This window comes from Micromesistius poutassou, assembly GCF_964030765.1.
Source record: "Micromesistius poutassou genome assembly, chromosome: 4".
Lineage (NCBI taxonomy): Eukaryota > Metazoa > Chordata > Actinopteri > Gadiformes > Gadidae > Micromesistius > Micromesistius poutassou.
In genome coordinates, this window is record NC_140274.1 from 14,368,438 (window position 1) to 14,390,957 (window position 22,520).

The 22,520-nt window shown below is 43.3% G+C and overlaps 3 protein-coding genes across 3 annotated transcripts; 2 read left to right on the plus strand and 1 right to left on the minus strand.

Annotated features, from left to right (window-relative positions):
• Positions 1 to 176: 176 nt before the first annotated feature.
• napab (N-ethylmaleimide-sensitive factor attachment protein, alpha b) lies at positions 177 to 6,595 on the plus strand. The gene is made up of 11 exons (XM_084466805.1): positions 177 to 365; positions 1,105 to 1,184; positions 1,271 to 1,387; positions 1,705 to 1,751; positions 1,852 to 1,929; positions 2,261 to 2,316; positions 2,515 to 2,599; positions 3,533 to 3,637; positions 3,973 to 4,041; positions 4,321 to 4,371; positions 5,412 to 6,595. The coding sequence occupies exons 1-11, from the start codon at positions 268 to 270 to the stop codon at positions 5,511 to 5,513; spliced, it is 888 nt and encodes a 295-aa protein (XP_084322931.1). The 5' UTR covers positions 177 to 267; the 3' UTR covers positions 5,514 to 6,595.
• A 309-nt stretch (positions 6,596 to 6,904) lies between these two features.
• On the plus strand, positions 6,905 to 11,899 carry b3gnt2l (UDP-GlcNAc:betaGal beta-1,3-N-acetylglucosaminyltransferase 2, like). The gene is made up of 2 exons (XM_084466726.1): positions 6,905 to 6,949; positions 10,119 to 11,899. Exon 2 carries the CDS (start codon positions 10,213 to 10,215, stop codon positions 11,548 to 11,550), a length of 1,338 nt encoding a protein of 445 aa, XP_084322852.1. The 5' UTR covers positions 6,905 to 6,949; positions 10,119 to 10,212; the 3' UTR covers positions 11,551 to 11,899.
• A 303-nt stretch (positions 11,900 to 12,202) lies between these two features.
• On the minus strand, positions 12,203 to 22,370 carry bckdha (branched chain keto acid dehydrogenase E1 subunit alpha). Its single transcript, XM_084466294.1, has 8 exons — positions 22,052 to 22,370; positions 19,619 to 19,792; positions 17,697 to 17,783; positions 17,268 to 17,376; positions 16,682 to 16,843; positions 15,857 to 16,063; positions 13,883 to 14,024; positions 12,203 to 13,214 (listed from the first exon to the last, which is right to left on the minus strand). Exons 1-8 carry the CDS (start codon positions 22,160 to 22,162, stop codon positions 12,872 to 12,874), a joined length of 1,335 nt encoding a protein of 444 aa, XP_084322420.1. The 5' UTR covers positions 22,163 to 22,370; the 3' UTR covers positions 12,203 to 12,871.
• Between the last annotated feature and the right edge of the window lie 150 nt (positions 22,371 to 22,520).

Below are 22,520 nucleotides of genomic sequence, written 5' to 3' on the forward strand. Positions count from 1 at the left end.
ATTGGCTTCAATTCTAAGATTTTGAGATTTGCAGTTATTTTTCCAATGAAGCACCTATTTATATTTTAGAAATTATACATTTGTAATTTGGTGCAGGGAATACATTTTGGACTCCACCTTGTCACCTGATAGTGACGTCCTCATCAGACCCAACACATGATTGGTGACGTCACAAGGCTAACACACCAGCTAGCTAGTTAGCAAACATTGCAATAATAGCTGTTACGCCTTATTCTTTTAGTTTCGCCATCGCAACACCCACTGAAAATGGACAACTCTGGGAAGGAAAAGGAAGCCATGGCTCTGATGGCGGAGGCCGAGAAGAAGATGAAGTCGTCATCGTCGTTTTTGGGGGCACTCTTCGGGTTAGAGTTTGAATTTTCCAATCCAATACAGGGAACTCATAAGCCAACACAGCGGAAGAGCAGTCTCATAGCTACTAGCTTCTAGCTGTTATCAACTGTTAGCTTAATCCAGTGGCAAAACAACAACACACATAGAAAGTAACAAGCTAATAATGTCAGCTGGCGTTATACTGGGAACCATTACTACTATATTATACCAGGAAGGAACCATTAATACTATAACGTTATTATACTGCAAACCATTAGGCCAACTACTATATTATACTGGGAAACATTAATACTATTATTCTGGAAACCATAACTACTACATTAAACAGCAAACCATGACTACTATATTATACTTGGAACCATTGGTTCTATATTATACTGTGTACGATTAAAACTATATTATACTGGGAACCATTTACTACTATATTATACTGCAAACCAGTATTACTGTATTCAACTGTGAACCATTAATACTATATTATACTTGGAATCATTAACACTATAATTAAATGTGAACAAGTACTACTATATATACAAACCCAAAACCCACTGCCGTCCATTATGTACTGCGACTATGTCATACATTCACACAGAACTATTGCAACTGCCATTTTCTATTTTCCCATTTAAGCCCGTCAACAACAGGCCCACCAATACAACATGTGTCAATTTCAGCAACTGCCAAATTATAATATATGTTTTGATGAAACAATCACAAAGGCTCTAACTGAATGTGTGTTGTGTCATGAAGGAGCTCATCCAAGCAGGAGGAGGCGTGCGAACTGTATGTGAGAGCCGCCAACATGTTCAAGATGGCCAAGAACTGGTGCGGTAGGTATCAGCTCAGCTGTCATGGATATGTACAACAGCTTGGGTTAACTTTGCTCTTCAAATGTGTATACTTTTAATGTTTCCAGCTGCAGGAAATGCCTTCTCTCAAGCGGCACAGCTTCACCTTCAGATGCAGAGCAAACACGATGCTGCCACCAACTTCATAGATGCCGGAAACGCATTCAAAAAAGCAGACCCACACGGTCAGTGAAAATGCAGTCCTTATAACCGCCTAGGGTTGCAACTCAGTCTGTCTTATACCTTTCCACAGGAGCTCCTCAACCCATACTGCTCCCAACCAGCGAGTTGTTACCTGGCTAGCATGGTGGACGCCACCACTGCTGTACAATGAATTAATGAATGAGGGAATTGATGAGTGAATGTGAGGCATTAACATTAAAGGGCTTTGAGATGAAAAGCGCTATATAAATGCAGTCCATTTACCAAAGATAAAGATGTCCAATGTTTTCTGTTCAAAGCATGTAAAATATGTTTTTTATTTTACTTTTTTCCTGAACAGAGGCAATTAACTGCCTAAGTCGGGCCATTGAGATATACACAGACATGGTAAGACATGTTATTAATATACGGTTGATTAATAACCTTAATAGCTTGTTTCTGAATGTACTGCGTACTGTTATATTACCTTAATGTGTCTTTTCTATAGGGGAGATTCAATATTGCTGCAAAACATCACATTGCAATCGCAGAGATCTTTGAGACTGAGCTGGTGGATGTCGATGAGGTCAGGTGATATTATTAAGTCTGAATGTCCCATAGAAATAATACACTCCATGTTTTTAACAAGCCAAACTTAAGACCTTCTAAGGTCTTCCTCATTCGGAATTGGCAATGCTAGGGTAGAAGCCAGCTTTTCACCATCAATTATTTGACTAGCAATTATTTTAATGATTGTCCAACCCTCCAAAAGTTCTCATGGAAAATTATTAGACTCTTGTAAAAATAAAACACCATTATGTCTCTTTGGGCTTCATCATTTGACCGAAAGGTATATTTTCGTATTATTTAATGAAATCGTTTTTTACAATTCTGTGTTTGACCTGCGTCACCTGTAGGCCGTAGCTCACTATGAACAGGCTGCAGATTATTACAAAGGAGAAGAATCCACCAGGTAACGGAAATATGTGTGTATATCAGTGCACCAAGTTCCTTCCTTATGTTATTTGCATATTTACTTGGAAATTAAAGTCATATTATATTTCACACACACATACACTGTTTTGGGTGATCTGATATTTTCTGTATTAATGTGAGAGTCAGAGTCAGACTAATGTCTAATGACACTAATGATGTGTATTCTGTGTTTCAGCTCAGCTAACAAGTGCCTTCTCAAAGTGGCCACCTATGCAGCTCAACTAGAGCGGTACCCTAAAGCCATTGAGATTTACGAACAGGTGAAACCTATTACAACACTCTTATTGACATACTGAAAATACAATTTATTTATTCTGAAGTAATGAAGAGACAAACAATGATCAATGATAGGATGTTATATGATAGGATAGTTAGCAATCCAAGCTACAGAAGCGTGCCTGTTTTGTATTGAAATCAAATGACAACTGAAATAGTTAAGCCTGCCCATCACCTAATAAATAAAAATTAAAGTTTAATCGCGATTAATCGCATAGTATAGTGAGTTAACTCCTGATTACATGTGTATATATGTAAATATATATATGTGTATATAGATATAGATATAGATTAACTACTGAATAGCTATTTGATTTCGAAACCAGCGGCTGTTCCACCACCCTAATGAGAAATGTAGAAATGTTCAATTAGTAATGTCACTATTGGTTTCACATTTTCTTTTAGGTTGTCTGTCTCTATCTATCTCTAATTTTTCCAACAGCAGCTTTGCTTACATGTTGTAGTAACCCCAGATGTTAACCTCAAGTTTAATAAATGTTCTACTAGCAACAGGTACGGCAGGTTGATAACTTGTAGTAGTGCGAGAGCCTATGTTAACTTCAGGATGTTTCAAGGATTGTTAACACAATTGTTTCAGGATTGTTGACAGGTTGGGTCATGTTGTAGTAACACCAAAGCCCATGTTAACTCCAGGTTGGTTCATGTTGTAACACCAGAGCCTATGTTAACCTCAGGTTGATAACATGTTGTAGTAACAGCAGAGCCCATGTTAACTCCAGGTTGGTTCCTGTTGTAGCAACACCAGAGCCTATGTTAACCCCAGGTTGGTTCATGTTTCAGTAACATCAGAGCCCATGTTAACTCCAGGTTGCTTCATGTTTTAGTAACACCAGAGCCCATGTTAACTCCAGGTTGATAACAGATTGTAGTAACACCAGAGCCTATGTTAACCTCAGGTTGGGACCCATGCGATGGACAGCACCCTCCTCAAGTACAGCGCCAAGGACCACTTCTTCAAAGCTGCTCTCTGCCACTTCTGTGTGGACATGCTCAATGCCAAGGTACTGAATTGCCACGGCAGTTATTTGGTTCTCTAGCTTTTATCCAAAGCTACTTGGTGAATTCAGGTACATTTCATTAAGGAGAAGCTAATGATAAGGGTTATAGAGCTGAACAACACCTACAGGTTGACTGTTGGCATTGGGGATCAAACTGGAAAACTTTTAGCAGAGTCAGAACACTCTAACCACTACATTGTCCTGCCTTACACAACAAAGCACTCCTATTCCTGATATGCACAACAACACATAGTATGCCTAGTATCCAAACCGACAAAACACCCACAAAATAATAATGGAGATGCTGTTATTAAACATAGTGTCTTTTTGTCCTTCAGCTTGCAGTACAGAAGTACGAGGATATGTTTCCTGCCTTTTCAGACTCTCGGGAGTGCAAGCTGATGAAGGTAGGTCTGCCTTACGAATTTACCCTGTGTTCTAGTCACATGGGGCAAATAGGTAGGTAAATCTATTATGAACCTTGCATTTGCGCCCTGTATACTAACCTGTCCATGTGAAGTAGCCAAAGAAGTTTGCAAATGTATCTTACCAATGAACTAATCAACATTTAACTTAGTCACTGTATTATTACATTGAAACACAGTGAAGACATGGTGAATGTTCAGTTTTCTATATCATTTATAATTGATCATATTTTCTCAATGTTTTTATTTTATTCCATGCAGAAACTTCTAGATGCTTGTGAAGAGCAGAATGTGGAAGCGTATACTGATTCGGTGAGAAATGCTGAGTAATTACGTACTGTAACTGGGGTGCCCTTTGGATGTGTTGTACTTGGTACAGCAATCAAAGTCTGGAGGTGAAGTGTCCCCTCTGAATACAGGCCAGGGGCAATTATTGACTTCAGCCCCTAACAACCCCTTCTTCCCCTTAAGTCTCTTCATGTTTGGAGCAACACAGGACCACACAGCATGGCTCCTGCCGAATAATGATTGAATGAATGATTTTTGTTCCTAAAATTCCTAACTTGAAATTGGAACCTATTAAAAGTAATTTCAACCAATTGTGGGTAAAATGACCCACAAATTGCAGCCAAGATAAGATTTTTTTTTTTAAATTCTCTAAATTCCAAGGAAAAGTGCTTAAATGCTAATTCAATGTTTGGCTCCAGACCTGTTGACAACAGAGATATTTGTTTATTGTAAGGAAAAAAAACATCTACCCACAAGAGCATTTGTCTCCCTCTTACTAGACATCAACATAAGGGGGCATAGTCTGTGACCAGCACAAACCGACGACCCAGCGCATCGTAACTAAGAAGTTCCAGTGCCCATTTGATGGCTGGGCCCTCTTTTTCAACAGTGGCGTAGTAGTGTGCGAGTACGGCTCCTATGCCTACGTCAGAAGCGCCTGTTTGATCACGTCCTTAATGAGGGGGGGAGTTCCAACACTGGTAGGATGCAGAAAACCTCTCCTAGGTCATGGAGTGCCTTCTCCATTTCCTCTATCCCTTTGCTATGAGGACCTGGTTCTTTCTGTTCAAGTCCGTGAGGGAAGGTCTCAAATATTTTTATTTGCAATATTGTTACCGGTCGGGGAGTATTCCAGAACAGCCTGGAGTTTGCAAGTTTGCATTTTTTAGGGTTTTCTGTTCAGCCTGCTTTGCGTGAGTTTAACAGGTTTTTAACCATGGAGACCAAAAGGCAACATTGTGTATAGGTGCAGCCCCCTGCCAGTTGTAAAATACAGTGCAACCTGTGGTTGAGCTTACACTAGACTAGTCGGTTGTAATAGGTTTACCGCTGTCTCCTCTCAGGTCAAGGAGTATGACACCATCTCAAGGCTGGACCAGTGGCTCACCACCATGCTGCTGCGTATCAAGAAGACCATTCAGGACGAGGAGAGCAACTTGTGCTGACTTGCCCCTCCTCCCACCCAGAAACACACCTCTCCCCAACCCCATGCAGATACCCCCTCTCTGCCTTCTTTCGCCCTCTTCTCTTCCCACCCCCATCCAAAGACCCCTCTCTCCTCCTTCCTCTACCACCACCAGGATAACAGACTCTCCTCCCACAACCAAGACACCTCTTGCATTCTCCACCCTCCAACCCCCACCACCAACACAGCCCACCATCACCACAGGGATCCGGTATTCTTACCTTGGGTCTACTTCATCTTCCTGGTCATCAGCTGTCCTCTAAGACATGTGCAGTATTTGCTGCTCAGCCAGTTAGGCCACTCTTCCCGCTCTATTCCCCTGCTGTAGGTTTGTTTTGAGACTTGTTTTGTTAAAAGTTTTCAGAGTGCACATTGCATACAGTACAACTTGTGTGTAGTGTCATGAAAGCTACCACATTCTGGGCCATTACACCAAATATTTAACCAATTTTCTTCACCAAGGAGTTCCTTCTTGTATTGCAAGGGCAGAAGGACACAAAGTAGACTTAAAATCGAGAAATATCTATTTTTAAATAAACTACCAAACTTTGGTGAAAGCCCATCAAAAAATTCCCAGGCCTGGAGACTGAAACCCCCGGAATACAAGTACCGGTGGGGGCTCTGATTAAGTCTAAGTAAATGTTTTGTGTGCCAGCCGATGCCTTACACAGACCACATCATGTCTCATAATGTTTGTAGATTTGAGGAAAAACCTTTGGAAGCATATCTATAAATTGATCATTGTTAATTTGTCACTTTATTAGCAAAGTTTCATCCCACATAATATTAAATGAAACACTTCGATAGGTTTGGTATGAATGGTTTGAACAGATTTTTTTTATTGTCTAGTCATCCTGTTATGTTATACACCCGACTGGAAGTATGTGTTTTAGGGCCTGCACTAAATGCAATATGCTAGACTCAAAGCTTTACTTATCTGAACACTGTGGCCATGTACAGGTATGAAGTCATTCTTACCATAATTATTTTGTTAATATTCCCCAAATATGTGGGAAGAATTTGTAAATCTTTTCCTGTAAACAGTCAGAATAAACTTTGTGTCAGAAATGTTTCAAGTTTCGTGTTTATTGTCATGTTGTGCACAATACCAATACGTGCAAGAGCAGCAGTCACTAATGTGGAAACGATTGTATTCAGGCTTCAGTGAAAACAGAATAAAAAATAAATAAAGGTAGTTCGCCTTGCAGAAGGTGCAACGTGCATTCTACGATTGAGCTTGGTCTGGCAATAGCCAGGCCCAGGCTACGTCTCACCTGTACGGACGGAGTCTTCGAGGGAGGGAGGGACTATTGTCACACATCCATGGGGGGCGGGGGGGATCTTTTGTGAGCACTTGGTTGCCTCATTAAGATTACTTGGTGTTTCTCTCCGGATGTGCGTGTTGCGACAAGCCAGGTACAGTACGTGGTACTTATTTACCTTTTATACAGCTTATTCTTACAATTGCGGTAAGGGACTAAGGATGCTTGATCCTTTATAACGCCGAGATACAGCGCGACAAGAGCTACTATCAATTAGTTAAATACAGGTTAATCATATGAATACGTGGTCGGTCCGACCTGCGCTGCGCGTTGCTTCTTATCATATGAAGGGAGAGGGTCTTTAATAGAAGCGCTAGCGCACAGCGTTTTGGCGCTGATCATGTGAAGGGGGCCAACTCTCTGGACTTCACATGAGGGTCTCGGCTGATTTAAATTGTTTTCTAACTAAGTGTTCCTCTCTAATTAAGCACCAGAGCGGAAGCTGTGTGGTTTATTTCATCCAGTTAATCATCCATCAAATCACGCGAATGAAAAGCCCTGTTTGTTTTGTGGGAGGAAAGACACACATTCCTTATTTAGGCCTACATGTATTGTTGTATGTGTTGATTTTGGATCAGATTATTATTGTCAATTATATATTGGTTCGCCTCCTTGAGAACTGTAACTGAAAAAAGTTAAAGATAAACCAAAATATCTTTAAACCCTCATCGAGAAAATGGTTTGCTTAGAATCCATCACGAAAGATGTGCCTTCTTAGTTGGGATTGTAGAATAACTAAATGACACGCAGCACAACCTTTTGGCTCCTTTACGAATTGTTCTGCAGTTGAGGAAGTCTGGAACTCCTTTAATCATTACATGTGAACCTTGAACGACACCTCTGTCCGATATCGGTCTCACCCTTATAAACCAAGTCTTTGATTTGATTGTGTTATTTACAACTCTAAAATTAATCACCTCAAGGTTATAGATATAACTTATCAACTACCAGCCACTGTTGGGTTCGCTTCCCGTCACATTGTGTTCGAGTTGCTGCAGGTTAAAGGTTTTTATTTTGAGATGGATCACCGCATGTGTAGGCTAGTCAATAAGACTAATACTATAAGTCACCCTACAGTACAGTAAAGGAAACATCAGAAAACATGACATACAAATATGTAAATAGGAAGGGAAAATAGACAAGAAATGGGATCAGGCAAATGGAAATGTGGATAAAAAAATGAGTAGGCTAACATTAGAAGTGTCGGTCTGACTGGTTGACGTGTGGAGGGAGAGAGAGAAGCCTTAGCAATCCTGGTCGTACGCTCTTAATGAGATATGATCTAGTTGTGCTGTATCATAAACAACATTGGGGCCCCAGGGACGCCAGCAGCCCTGGCTCCTAGGGGGCCCTCTCCCTGCAGTAAACAGGCGAGGTCATCTTGGGTCATTCTGTTCACTAACCCTAACTAGGCGTACTTGGAGATGGCCGTATCTTCCCTTGACCCCTGTGTTGCATCAGGGCTTAATCAGCAGATGCCAATCAGAGGTTATCCACGCTTAAGAGGGGTTGAGTGGTTCTTTTTCTCTTCTTCGTCAAGAGTGGAAAATGTGGTATTTTTCGCTTATTGGATTAGATTGTTTGACTTTGTATAATTCATTTCGTCTTTATTTCGAAAAAAATGACACATCATACAAATACACATAACACGAAACAACAATAATTATTAAGTGTCATAAACAATATTTATAAAATAAATGTAGTGTCTATGTCCGAAAAGGAGTGGGAGGAAGCCGACGCTTATGTATTCCCACCCCTTATTCAACTGCTCATAATTATCTGCTATGAATTTATCAGTTGTAAACAAATATAGCTCAAAACAGCTCAAATATATATTTTTAAAAAATGACAAAAATAAATGAACGAAAACAAAACAAAACCCCAAAATCACCTATCCCAATACAATCACTCAGTACGTTTACATGCACATCTTAAACTTAAACTGAATGGGCGTCATAGCTGTCATAGCCGCTCATTATACAACAGTTGGGAACCAATCAGATCGCTTGATTTAAGCCACCCGTTTTATAATGTGCTTTATAAAACGGGGGGCCTAAATCAAGCGATCTGATTGGTTCCCAACCGTTGTATATTGAGCGTATACACACAGCTATGACGCCCGTTCAGTTTACAGAGTCCAGTATCACTCCGCGCCTAACTTGAACTGTTGTTTATTTATATATAAAAGCGATAGCATAGTTCACTGAAGCCTAAAAAAAGCCTGTAAAGCAATAGGCACACGGTCGCCGGCAATTTAGCCTTCTAAATTGCTAAATTGCCGGCGAACCAAGCTACCGTCTCTAGCCTTCTCTCTGAAGGACGCTAGTGTGTTGCATAGCAACCGCCGTACACTTTGCCGGCAGCCAGGAGGGACTACTTTTCTGTATTCGTTAAAAAAAATGCTTTTCCGACTTTCTCGCTTTTTCAAAATTGAGGGTGTCTATGACTTTAATTTCGCCATATTTACGTAACCGTTTTATAAAAGCAATAGATCACTTCAGTCAGTGATATACGGTCATTATACCACAGTGAAGGGGGTCGCCGCCCCTCCGCTGCGCGTCGGGACGGACAACGCCCCTTAACTGTGGTATAATGAGCGTATACCACGGCCTGTCGTGATCTATTGCTTAATTATAAAACGGGTGGCCTAAATCAAGCGATCTGATTGGTTCCCAACTGTTGTATATTGAGCGTATACACACAGCTATGCTATGACGCCCGTTCAGTATCACTCCGCGCCTAACTTGAACTGATGTTTATTTATATATAAAAGCAATAGCAATGTTGTAAAGCAATAGGCACACGGTGAGTGAACTTGATGGTAGGCTAAATTGCCGGTGAACCAAGCTACCGTCTCTAGCCTAGCCATCTCTCTGAAGGACGCTACAGTGTGTTGCATAGCAACCGCCGTACACTTTGCAGGCAGCCAGGAGGGACTACTTTTTTGTATTCGTTAAAAAAAAAATGCAATAGATCACTGAAGTGATCTATTGCTTACGTAACCGTTTTAAGCAATAGATCACTTCAGTCAGTGAAATGTTCTCATTATACCACAGTTAAGGGCTGTTGTCCGAGATAATGAGAACATACCACAGCCTGTCGTGATCTATTGCTTAAGTATCCAGTTCATCCAGGTCCCTAATGAGTAAAACTTTGGCTTGTGAATAGCCAGATATACTGTGTTATGTATTACTAGAGAGGTGGTTGTGAGAATATAAAGTTTGTTATAATAAGCCTGTTAAATAATATTCTGCTGTTTACAGGAACTACGTTTTGACTGTTACCAGTTGATCCAGAAAGCTCAGTGATTGGATGCCACCATCCTCCCAGTGACATGGCACTTCGGTGAGAGGGAAAATGCAACGGCTTCAATTCCTTTCGACTCATCTCCTTCCCTCAAGAGCAATGAGGCGCATCCGATCCCTGGTGGCCATGGTTTTGCTCGGCGCTTTGCTCCTCCTCCTAGTCTTCTCCAACTGGCAGATAGACATGGCTCACGGGCGCCTTGCGAATAAGGGGCAGCTGTCTGCCAGCTCTTCCCCTCCGGAACACCCCGGGGAGCCGGTCTTGAAGCCTATGGCTTCGGCTCCGGCTCCGCCTAAGGTGGCGGCGGTGGCGGCGATGGCCAAACACTCGGTCCTCAACGCCACGGTGTCGGTAAAAAACCTTCGGAAGTTCTTCCCCCACAACACGGCCTACTGGAGCCGACTGCTGCACGCCTTCCTGGGGCAGCGCGATCGATTCCACACCGTCAAGCCCCCTGCGGAGTGGAACGAGTGCAAGGAGGCGAGCAGCGAGAAACTGAAGACCAACATGCACGACTTCGACGCCTACCCTGACTTGCACAAGGACTTCCTACGCATGTGCCACTGCCGCAACCCCCCCCTGTTGATCGAGCCCAAAAAGTGCACCTTGGACGGGAACGGGACCTTCCTCCTGCTGGCTATCAAGTCTGTCCCGTTCAACTTTCAGCAGAGACAGGCGGTGCGGGAGACGTGGGGGTCGGAGGGTGTCTACGCGGGTGGGCTGAGGATCCGCACCATCTTTCTTCTGGGCCAATTGTCGACCACGGACCCCGACCTCCACCCGCTGCTGGAGTTCGAAGCCCGGCGGTACCAGGACGTGCTCCAGTGGGACTTCCACGATTCCCTGTTCAATCTCACCCTCAAGCTGGACGCCTTCTTCAAGTGGACGTGGAGCAACTGCCCGGACGTGTCCTTCATCTTCAGCGGCGACGACGACGTGTTTGTCAACACGCCCGCCATCCTGGACTACCTGCGGGCGCTGGCGCCGGAGCCGGCGTCGCGGCTCTACGTGGGCCAGGTGATCAGCCCGGCCACCCCCATCCGGGACCCCAAGAGCAAGTACTACATCCCGCAGAGCTACTACGAGGGCGCCTACCCGCCGTACACTGGAGGAGGGGGCTTCCTCTTCTCGGGGGCCCTGCTGGGGCGCATATCCCAGGTGTCCAGCCTCATCCCCCTGTTCCCCATCGACGACGTCTTCGTGGGTATGTGCATCCACGCACTGGGCATCACGCCCGAGAAACACTCGGGCTTCCAGACGTTCGACGTGGCGGAGAGCGACCGGGAGAACATGTGCGTGCACAAGGAGCTGATGGTGATCCACCAGCGCACGCCGCGCCAGGTGAAGTGGCTCTGGAAGGGCATCCACAGCCCCTTGCTCACCTGCTGAGCCAATCGGAGAGGACTTGATTCACTGCCAGGAGCGAGGCGGATTGGCCGATTTCACAACGGTTAGCCGTAGGACATCGCAAGAAGGCGCATCCAACCCTGATGTGTCATCCGTTGTGGGGGAGTGTAGCTGGACTCACAACCCCTCCCTGGTGGAATTTCCCACCTGGTGGGCTGGGGTTGGATCAATCCAACATACAAATGGGTGGACACTCCCACTGCTGATGTCACTATCGGATGGATTGATTTGAAATGGCTTGTGAAGACTCAGCTGTCACAAAGGCGTCTTCTCCTTTGGAGAAGCCTCTGCATCATAGAGGTGTACTGTATACTTTACAACAGGATGTACACTCCCAGTACTGCCTACTTTATTACAGGAGGCAATCTTTACAAAGGATGTAGGTCCATGGTTAACTCATAACAGCTAGATGAGGCCATAGGGTTACACTTTGGAACATGGTTAAGGTTAGAAAAGGATGTCCTTTTCTTGCAGTTTGAACCAGACCCGTTCAGCCTTTATAGTTTCAAACTTGAACCAGCTGTGATGGGCCATTGCTGGGAAAATTTAAGTTATTTTAGCAGTGGTCTGTTAGCATTTCTTACATCAGGGTTGTGTGAAACTTATCGTGATTGTCAAATAAAAAGAATGCCGGAATCGTCCTTTTTTTTATTATTAGTGTTTCAAACCGACAAACATGGTACGTTAACTTATTTCACAGAAGACCTGACACTCAAGGATGTGTCGTAACAGAAGGTTGACAGAAGGTTCTATAAGGGGACAAAAAGCACCTGTGTAAATATAAACCCAATTACCCCATTAATGTGATTGTTTACACTCTTTTTTTTCCTTTCGGGCCTTTTGCGAAAGGAAACCAGTTTTAATGTTCTCATTTGAACAAAACTGAAAGAGACAAAAGGACATGTAAAATGGAGACTTTTAAATCTCCTAATTAAGCCTCTAGGAACTATGTGCTAGTTCATGTTTGTAGTATTTATTGCTCAGTTTGTACATTTCTAGGGTAATATAGTATACTATGGTGTACAATGGATGGATGAATGGAAAAAATGTGCTATTGGAAGAAGGTTGTAACCGTGAAAGTCACTGTAACATAAGGCACAAAATCTAGAGTTGGAATACATCGTGAAGGTACACACAGACACACACACCACCCCTTCTCTACGTAGAGAAGAAACAATGTCTTATCAAAAGTAGAACTCTAAAGATACCCAACTCAATCCAAACCCACCAACCCTCTCTCTCTCTCTCGCCGGGGTTCAACTCAGGAGTGGTGTCGCATGACCTCCCGCCAGCCTGTGCGCGGTCACTTCTCGTACGCGTCCAGGGGGTAGTGCTCCTTGTACTGCTTCACGTGTCTCCACATGCTGTCGCGCTGCTTGGTCAGGTTGGGCGTCATCTCCTTGTAGACGTCGGTGAATAGCAGGTCGGGCATGGGCTTGTGCCGCTTCTCGGCCTTCTCGAAGGCCTCCATCACCATCTTGCGGGACTCCTTCCTCCAGGAGCGCTCGTCGTCTTCACCCCACCAGCCCCGCGCCGTCATGTAGTGGCGCAGGCGGGAGATGGGGTGGTCCTGCTTGTCCCAGTAGTTGACCTCGTCCACCGAGCGGTAGGCCGAGCTGTCATCGCTGGTGCTGTGGTGGCCGATCCTGGTTGGAGGGGGGGGTGGGGGGGGGTCTGGTTAACCTCAATGTCATAACGTTCAACACTTTGAGTGCCACAACTATGAATCATTAAAAAATCATTAAAGCCCCAATTAAACCATTAAATACACACAGCCATGACTGAATGAGTGTTTACCGCTCTTTTTTGGTAAATGCACAAAAAAGAGAAAGCGTTTACCAAAAGGGTAAATGCCTTTCAAAGTTCGCTAGGAACATGATGGTACTAGCAGGCTTAAAACCAGTTCCTTGAGCAATGTACAAAACAAAGAACCCATGTAAGATTTTTATTTCCTTCTGTCACCTCAAGATTGTGGTGCACAGCTAACTAACTGAAGCAGGAAATTATTCTCACCACAGCATTGATGAAAACAAGTTTCAGTGATCCAAAAATACGTCTGAACTAACTTTATTTATTCTCTCACAGCAAATAAATATTAGAGGATACAATAATTATATATATATATATATATATATATATATATAAAAGGTAATCGCACTAGTGGTCGTGTCTCCCCTCATCTCCAATCCTTTCCTGTTCTGCTATCCAATCCCGCCTTCCTCTCCTCCATTCAAAACATATTCTTCAATCCACCCCCTCCTCTTCCTATAAGGCATACAGCCGTGATGCCAGGTCATCTGGTCCTCCGACTGACCTGTAGGTCATGGCCTCGATGAGGAAGGGCTGGTTCTCTGCCACCGCTCGGCGCCGGGCCTCCTTTGTGGCGTTGTAGACAGCAAACACGTCGTTGCCATCCACGCGGATAGACATCATGCCGTAGCCGGGCCCACGTGCAGCTGAAACGCACATACCGGAGAGGATTGGTCAAAGGCTGGTATCGGCGTTGCATATTAAAAAACTAACCAGAATTAGGGTGAAATCAAACAATCACATGCAGAGATGTGAATATTTTTCTCGTCATTCCAGTTGAATCCAAATGTTTATTAAGTCAATGGCTATAATGTAACAGCCGATTGGTTTCACTTGAATTGGCAGGGTGTAGGAGCGGCCTATCCAGGGCTTTCATTCAAAACAACAAACACACAAACTCACCCACTCATATCAATTATTGAGTTTACATGTGTTTATGGCGAGGACGTCAGTCATAACTTGACCTGAATTGAGGAAGTGAGGGAGCGGCAACTCAGGTTTGAAAACATTTCAAAACAAACAAGTTTAGGCAGGTTTGGTGGTTTGAATGAAAGCCATGGCAGAAATGTTCTCATCTGAATTGACGAGGTGACGCCTTTATTGAAAACCCCCATACCTGAACATACCTGAAAACTGACTCATTAACTGATGGTCACTGACTCATTAACTGATGTTGACAGACTCATTAACTGATGTTCACTGACTCATTAACTGATGTTCACTGACTCATTAGCTGATGTTCACTGACTCATTGACCCCTGGATGTTCCATCCCTCACCCACACCGGTGAACATCCAGGGGGTCGGGGCCTACACATTAACAATAAAATGGACTTTAGCGGGATGATCAACGCCCTCTAGAGAAAAGGCCAGAACAGACTCTGCTGACGAAACTCAGGTCCTTTGGTGTGCAGGAGGCGCTCCTGAGGACCTTTTATGACTCTGTGGTGGCATCAGCCATCTTTTTCGGTGTGTTGTACTGGAGCAGCAGCGTCACGGCTGCTGACAGGAAGAGACTGAACCAACTCATTAAGAGAGCCAGCTCTGTCCTGGGCTGCTTGCTCGACCCAGTGGGTGTGTCCCCTTCACGGGACACATATCACTGAGCAGCACCTTCAGTGATAGGCTGAAACACCCACGGTGTGTGACGGAGAGGTACCGCAGGACGTTCCTTTCTGCAGCACTCCGACTCTACAATCAGCACCGCTCTCGCTGACACACACACAAGCACACACTCACTGCCAATACATATGCACAAGTACACACTGTTGTATATAGTCCATTATTTGTATTTTCTTATTGTATTTTGCTCTACTGTTGTCTGTTGCACCATCCTCTTTGCTGCTGTAACCTTGCAAACTTCCCTACTGTGGGACAAAATAATAAAATAAAGGATTATCTTATCTTATCAACAAAGTGATTCATTTATGAATGTATTAATCAGGCTTCTCTCACCACTGTCTTTAGGTTTTCCTCACAGCCGTATTGGCAGGGCAGCTAGTCGGCAAACGGTCAACATTTCTGTCCCTTCAGAGCAGCTACCCCCTGCCCCAAGTGATGTCTGGGGGCAGGGGGTAGCTGCTCCCATGCATGGTGACTCCCTGGAGGAACCTAGACTTTCACTCTGGTCCCACTGAGCTAGCGGGTGTACGAGAGCCTTCCTATCAGGGGATTGGCTGAACGAAGCTACGACCTGTATTTGCTAGTATAGCAGACTCTTTTGTCCACATAAAATGACTGAAGTGAGTATACAGGCATACAATCGGAATTGGAGCCGATATTGGTGGGTAGGCAGGTTCTGATCCACAAATAGGAATCTGTATATTTGTGGTCGTTTGCTAAATGTCCCTCTTATTATCTTAATAGATTAGAACAAGGCTGTCACAGCCGTTTATGAAATCTCCATCGGCTAACCAGTTGGTCTTAACCAACTTTGATATCCACGCGTGTGGGACATCGGCGCTCCCCCTCTCTCTCACCGATGCCGTCGCCGCGGTACTGCTCGTTGGTGGGCGTGGAGATGGCGTAGCCGTTGTTTCTGCAGAAGAAGATGAGGGGGCACTCCAGGGTGGCGGAGAAGTTGAAGCCGGCGTGGGCGTCGCCCTCGCTGGCCGCCCCCTCGCCGAAGTAGCAGATGACCGCGCGGTTCAGGTTCTCTCGCTTCAGAGCGTAGGCCGAGCCGGCCGCTGGGAACACAACACACACACGTGTTTATTTACACACGTCTAACGGCTATACACAGGGATACAGTTATACACGGTCACAGAGATGACGGCTGTACCACGGACTGTGGAGCATATGGCCGTAGCCTCCATGTGGTCAATGGTCGGTTTACACACAGCCACTATGAAGGCTTAGATTTAACATCCCAGGCGTCGCCACGGCTTGTCATGTTTGTATACAATATGTAGTATACAAATATACTGTACTGAATCATAACATGACCATGATACGTCATCAGAGATTAAGTAAACATGTTAAGTGGCTTCTCCGACAACAAGGCAAAAGACAGTTCTGTTCCCCTTTTAAATATCTCCGGATTGTTTGTTTTTGTAATGGCCTGTGTGTAAGAAATACACTTAGATAACACACTTAGATAACGTTATACACAGTTACATAGTTATAACTATACTAAATCATACACTTATATAAGTATGGGCTTGCTCGGAAGTAATGCTTCATCTTATTAAAATCAATCAACTCCCAATCGAAAAGGGAATTGGACACCAATTCCAGAGGGAATCGGTAAACAGCATATATGAGAGGGAATCGATCAAGCACCGACTCCCGAACAGACAGCTCACCCTGGGGTATCTGGGTGGCGAGCGGGGAGGAGATGGTGACGAAGTGGAGATCCTTGCTGCCATAGTGGACCGGCATCTGGCGCCCCTTCCCCAGGTCATCTGCGTTGGCGTAGCACTGGGCCATGAAGGAGTCCAGGGGGAAGCCACGGTACATCAGCACGCCTACCGGACCACAGACCCAACAACCCGTCAACAACTCACCATCACCACTATAGTGCAGTACATGTATACTGGTCGTCATAAGGTAATCAGCGTCAACACTACAGAACAGTACATGTATATTGGTCGTCATAAGGTAATCAGCGTCAACACTATAGAACAGTACATGTATACTGGTCGTCAAATGATATTCACCATCAACACTGTAGAACAGTACATGTATACTGGTCGTCATATGATATTCACCATCAACACTGTAGAACAGTACATGTATACTGGTCGTCATATGATATTCACCATTAACACTACAGAACAGCACATATAATACTGGTTGTCATAACCTATGAAAATTGTTTGCATTTTTGTTTGCATTATGGAGGAGGTTTGTTTTAACTGAGGAACGGGTAAACATTTCACCAGACCTTACCGGCTTCTCTGTACTGTCCAAACACAAGGTCATTAGGCTCCAGAGCGGCCGCGCTGCCGATGTGGGTCCCCTCCTCTCCATAGTTGGTCATGTAGAAGGAGATTCGACCCTGCAGCAGATGGACCATGAACAAACAATCACAGGTGTCTTTCTTCTACTGCTGCCCTTATTGGTAACTCAGCTTAATACCATTTACTTTCATATGTACTATACTTAACTTTTATTCAATATTTATAACAAAAACTGACTTACAGTGCATTTTATGAACATTAATTATGCACAGGTAGAGGTGAGGGGGCATCTTGCTCAAAGATGCCTACATGTTAGACTGTGGACACGGGGGATCAGACCCAGGACCTTTTGGCTGAGAGTCAAAAACAACTTAACCACTCCAATTCAAAGAGTCATTGATTTAGGCTCTTGACTTGCCTGTCGCTGAGATTCATACAGAATCCGATCCATGGTGTTGAGGAGAGTCATTTTCTGGTAGAAGTTCCGCACCGTCTCTTTGGAAAGCTGAGGGTTGGAATAAAGGGTAACAATCTGCCGAATTCTCACAGAGGTGGACCAAAGGATTTGTTGAATAGAAAATAGTGATGAACCAATCGATAGGCCAGTTCATTATCGGCCGACATAAGTCTATACACGTGATTGTTGATCAGTGGATCAACTTGAGGCGTTATGTTCAGTCACTGAGACAATTAGGGATGCAACCATAATTTATTTTACTCCAACAATCTTTTCAATTTTGATCTGCCAATCCGATACCAATCACAGATTTCTTTAATATTGAGGTATAAATGAATAAAATGTTTCTTATGAAAATCATTGTTTGCTCATTATATAAGGGTTCTTAGTTAGTTAGAATTATATGAGAGTTATTGGTCATTTGTTGAGCCAACGGATATGCATTGTCTTCCTTTATGAAAATACACGACAGCATGTCAACACAGAGCACTACAGCGTTTAGTTTGGACGATAAATCAATATTTATATTAAATCACTATAAAATCTGCCGCTAATGGTGACATCCAGGGAGGGAGGGCAGGGCTTGATAACATATGGAAATCCCAGTACTGCGATCACGTTCAGGTTAGTTTGTTGGCCAGATCAATCGGTGCATCACTAGAGACAATGTTAGTCCTGCCTCTTAAATAATTCTTCCTTAATTTGCCCTGACTCTTAATAAAGGTAGGCTACACTCAACTCAACCATAGACATAGCCCCCTTATTTTATCTTGGGTATGGGACTCTGTAAGCTTCCTTTGCCTACTGAATATTTATAGTGTACAGTATTTAAATTGTCATTTTGGCTCCATTTAATACATTCATCATTTTTGTTCACACCTTTCACACATTGTTTCGTGTGTGAAAAACAGTTGCATGGTCTGAAGTAGTCAAACTAAAAGACATTTATCCATTGAAAAATGTCACCATAGGCTATCATAAACCACGAGACCTGCATCTTTTAAAGTGATAGCCTATGTGCTACACGGTTGTATACTTTGGAAAAATAGGCCTACACTAAATTACCTCTAGTTCATTGAATGCCAAGGAAAATGACATGGCATTACTTATAATAAGTAATGCCAAGTACTTATAATAATCTTAATTAATAACTATATCATAAAGTCTGGATTATCTTCCATAATATAGTCATAGTTGTCATAAAGGGTATGTTGGTCAGCACTGGGATTATTAACCTGACTGCCCCCATTTTTAATTAATTTCTGTAAAAAAAAATGTAAATCTTAGCCTAGTTTTCATTGTAAAAAGAAATTGGTGCTCGGTATCGCATTTGGCTGATCACACAATAAAGCAATCTGTGATCCGTATCGGCCAAAAGCCAAAGGGAAGTCACAACTTCCATGTCTGTATCTCTGGTGAATTAATATTTGTAATGTAAGACGCAAATCACATTTTTTTCAATTGTATTACGACTAGACTTAAGACTAGGTCAAGTAGATTCACATTTACATATTGGGCATTTAGCAGACAGACACTTTTATCCAAAGCAACTTACAATAAGTACTTTTGTCATAAGAAGTGAAACAATATATCACTGTCGGTAAGACAGCGATATAGCACCAAATTCATAGCACCAAATTCAGGTACAATTGCTAGGTTGTACAAAGAAATTTATTGTACTGTGACGTTACTTGCGGTAAAACAAACCGTAGAGATACAGTGAATGGAACACTTGTTCGTCATGACATTTTGAAACTTCCTAAATGCAACATCGGCAAGATACCAAGTCAAAAGAAAAAACACATCTGTATGAATGTGTTGTCTTCCTCCACACGCGATTCAGGCAAGGTGGTCTACACTGTCAGGTGAAGTGGCCGTCATACCTGCGGATCCTCTGAGGGGTTGATGATCTGACCCTGCCGGTCCATCACCCGGTAAATGGGGATCCCCGAGATGACGTTGGGTTGGATGAACTCCAGACGGTCGATAAACTCAGCAGAGGCTCCGGGGAACTGAGGCTTGTCTGTGGGGTCGAAGGACTGCTGCCGGCGAACCCCCTGCAAAGGGACATAGGTAAAGCATACATAATGTAAATAACATACATAACATCAGACATCCACATCATTCTGGACTCAATAATTCATTATTAATTCATTATTTACCCTTTATTTTACTAAGTCTCATTGAGATTAGAAATCTATCACATATCAGACATTTCACATTCCAAGACAAAAGTCTAGTACAGATACATGGACCAAAGGAACCAGAGTTTTACTGCATAATAAGCCAGTCAGAAGACCAAGAATATGTTTAAAGAACACTAACAAAAAAATGGATATTAACCCCATCTGTCCCCCCCAACCAAAATTAATTGGTTGAATGATGATAACGACTGCAGGTTAATATGTTGTTGGATTTCTGATGCATACTAACAGAAAACCCTCCTCTCTATTAATCAGGGCAGCTCCCAAATATACAGCTGTATAATGTACACGTAATGATATACATCTGGCGCCCTCTGGTGGGGAATTTACTTTTCAATTTGCTGTGGTAAACCCATTGGTTACCAACAGATAGTCAGCAGAGAATAACAGGAGATAAAAAGAGAATAAAAACCAAACAATATAATAATGAACACACTTGGCAGCGGAATCCCCACCCACAGTGGGCATACGATACGCTCTGCTGTGGGTCCGGGGAAGTTGAAGCCCGGGACTCCAGGAAGTCACCAAACCAGAGTCTCTCCCTTCCAACTTTTCCGGGACAAACCTCCAGCGGTTATTGGGCCTAATAGTGAGTCTAAGTCATCCACCTTTGGCCTTGAGCAGTGTGTTGTCTGACTGCAGTCGAGCAATTTTCGCTCTGGGCTACAATCCGGTCACTGTGATCCGACATCTCTGTATCCATATCTGACAACTTTTGGGTGTGGGACTAAGTGGTGGACTTAATCTCCTCCAATGCAGCTGAAAGAGGTTTTATTGCCTGGTTGTAGGATATTTTAAATGTCAAAGTCAAGGTGAGTCAAGTGAGTCGATGCAGAATTTGTCAAGGTCTGCCGTTAAATTGTTTTCTCGAAGTTCTTTAGCAAAAACAAAATCCCAAAGACACAGGGATACGAGGAGGGATACGGATCCATCAACCCTTTATCAACCGTCCCTTTTTATTTGTTCATGTATAATACTATTGTGTCAGCACAGACATTCTTAAGATAGATGGGGTGGAGGGGGTGGATGAAAGAGTGGATCAGGTGGAGGGACGTGGAGGGTTAGATGGATGCGGCGGAGGGATGGAGGAGTGGAGGTGTGGAGCGATATATTGAGGTGGATGAATGGATGCGTAGGTGGATGTGGTGGAGGGGTGGCATTAAGGGGTGGATGTGGTGGAGGGATGGAGGGGACGGTGTGGATTGACCACTAACCAGTGTGTGTGCAGAGATGGCTGTGGTGGAGGGGTGCGATGATTGGGTGAAACCATAGCCCCTTTCACACATAGTTCCCGGTAAATTACTGTGACACAGCTACATTTTGGAATATGACTGTCTTTCACACATGGCATAGTAATGCTTTTTACATAACTACATAACTGCTTTGGACTTTTTTTTTGTTGTTTACATTCATCTTTAGAACTCTCGAAGTGTTCTTGTGTTTATTTTTCTATTATTAGTATATATACTTTTTATTATGTATATTTATTATGTTGCACTTCTTGCCACAAATGTATTATCTATTATGCCTCCTACTGTTTGCTTGCCACGTCAAAAAGAATGTCAATGTACAGAATGACAATAAAATACTTATTTCGGTGGAAGTAAAATGTAAACCTATAAGTAGCCAGTGCATGGAAGGAGCATTGCTACCAACCCCTCATTGTAAAGTGGTCAAGGAAGAAGCCAACGCTTTTCAAAGTTGATGAAAAGGACAATAAATAAAGCTGTGGAGCAGAAAAATAAAACATGAAATACAATCCAATACTATACAATATAGTTAATACTAATACTTTTCACAATTTCCGGGTTGGGTGTAAACACTCCCCTGGATTCGACCAATAGGATGGCTGCTTAGGATAAAGTCAAATGTTGCTTAAATAAACTCGGAAAACATGGGATTAAGGTTAAACATGTGTTTGTATGATGACTCCGTGTCTATAAACACAACGTACCAGTTGATTCGCTGGAGTAAGGCTGCCATACAGGTCTAGCAGGTTGAAGCTGGTTAGCCAGCGAAGCTATAACATTGGATATGCTAACTGGCAGCTAGCTGGTCAGGCAGCAAACAATCCAACCTTACTGGACATCCTTATTGCTCATTTGTACTCACATTAACCCTGAAGCTCCGTTGTTGAAGAAACCTGCATGCGTTCATCCCTGTCATCTGTCTCACTGCGTGGGAACAGACCCCAGAGAGCTTCACACTTCTCATCGCCGCCATCTGCCCTCCCTGGATAACTTAATAGTACTAAATAAAGATTTCAAGGGCGAAGGTGAACAGTAGGTCGTTTACTTTGTGCACTTCTACAGCTTAACCATACAGTGCACCGCGCTCACACCTCTCTATTCTCACAATATTAACGCTGTCACTTTGTAGGTCAGCGATGTGGCGCTTTGACTGGTTCTAGGATGGGCCGCGTCCCATTCATAATCTGTTTAGTAGACCGTGGGCACTTCATTCAAGCACAACAATGTTAACGTTGGGCTTTCAACGGTAACTACAATTATTTTTTATGTTCATATTTTTGATCCATCTATTTATCTATCTATCTATCTATCTATCTATCTATCTATCTATC

Bases quoted from the DNA above. Each gene is read 5' to 3' on its own strand.
- bckdha (XM_084466294.1), bottom strand. From the start codon at position 22,162: ATGGCGGCGATGAGAAGTGTGAAGCTCTCTGGGGTCTGTTCCCACGCA. The intron at 19,793-22,051 runs GTGAGTACAAAT...GTCCCTTTGCAG, and splicing joins AACGGAGCTTCAGGGTTAAT to GGGGTTCGCCGGCAGCAGTC. The intron at 17,784-19,618 runs GTATGACGGCCA...TCCAACCCTCAG, and splicing joins ACCCCTCAGAGGATCCGCAG to CTTTCCAAAGAGACGGTGCG.
- b3gnt2l (XM_084466726.1), top strand. From the start codon at position 10,213: ATGCAACGGCTTCAATTCCTTTCGACTCATCTCCTTCCCTCAAGAGCA.
- napab (XM_084466805.1), top strand. From the start codon at position 268: ATGGACAACTCTGGGAAGGAAAAGGAAGCCATGGCTCTGATGGCGGAG. The intron at 3,638-3,972 runs GTACTGAATTGC...TTTGTCCTTCAG, and splicing joins TGGACATGCTCAATGCCAAG to CTTGCAGTACAGAAGTACGA. The intron at 4,042-4,320 runs GTAGGTCTGCCT...TATTCCATGCAG, and splicing joins GGGAGTGCAAGCTGATGAAG to AAACTTCTAGATGCTTGTGA.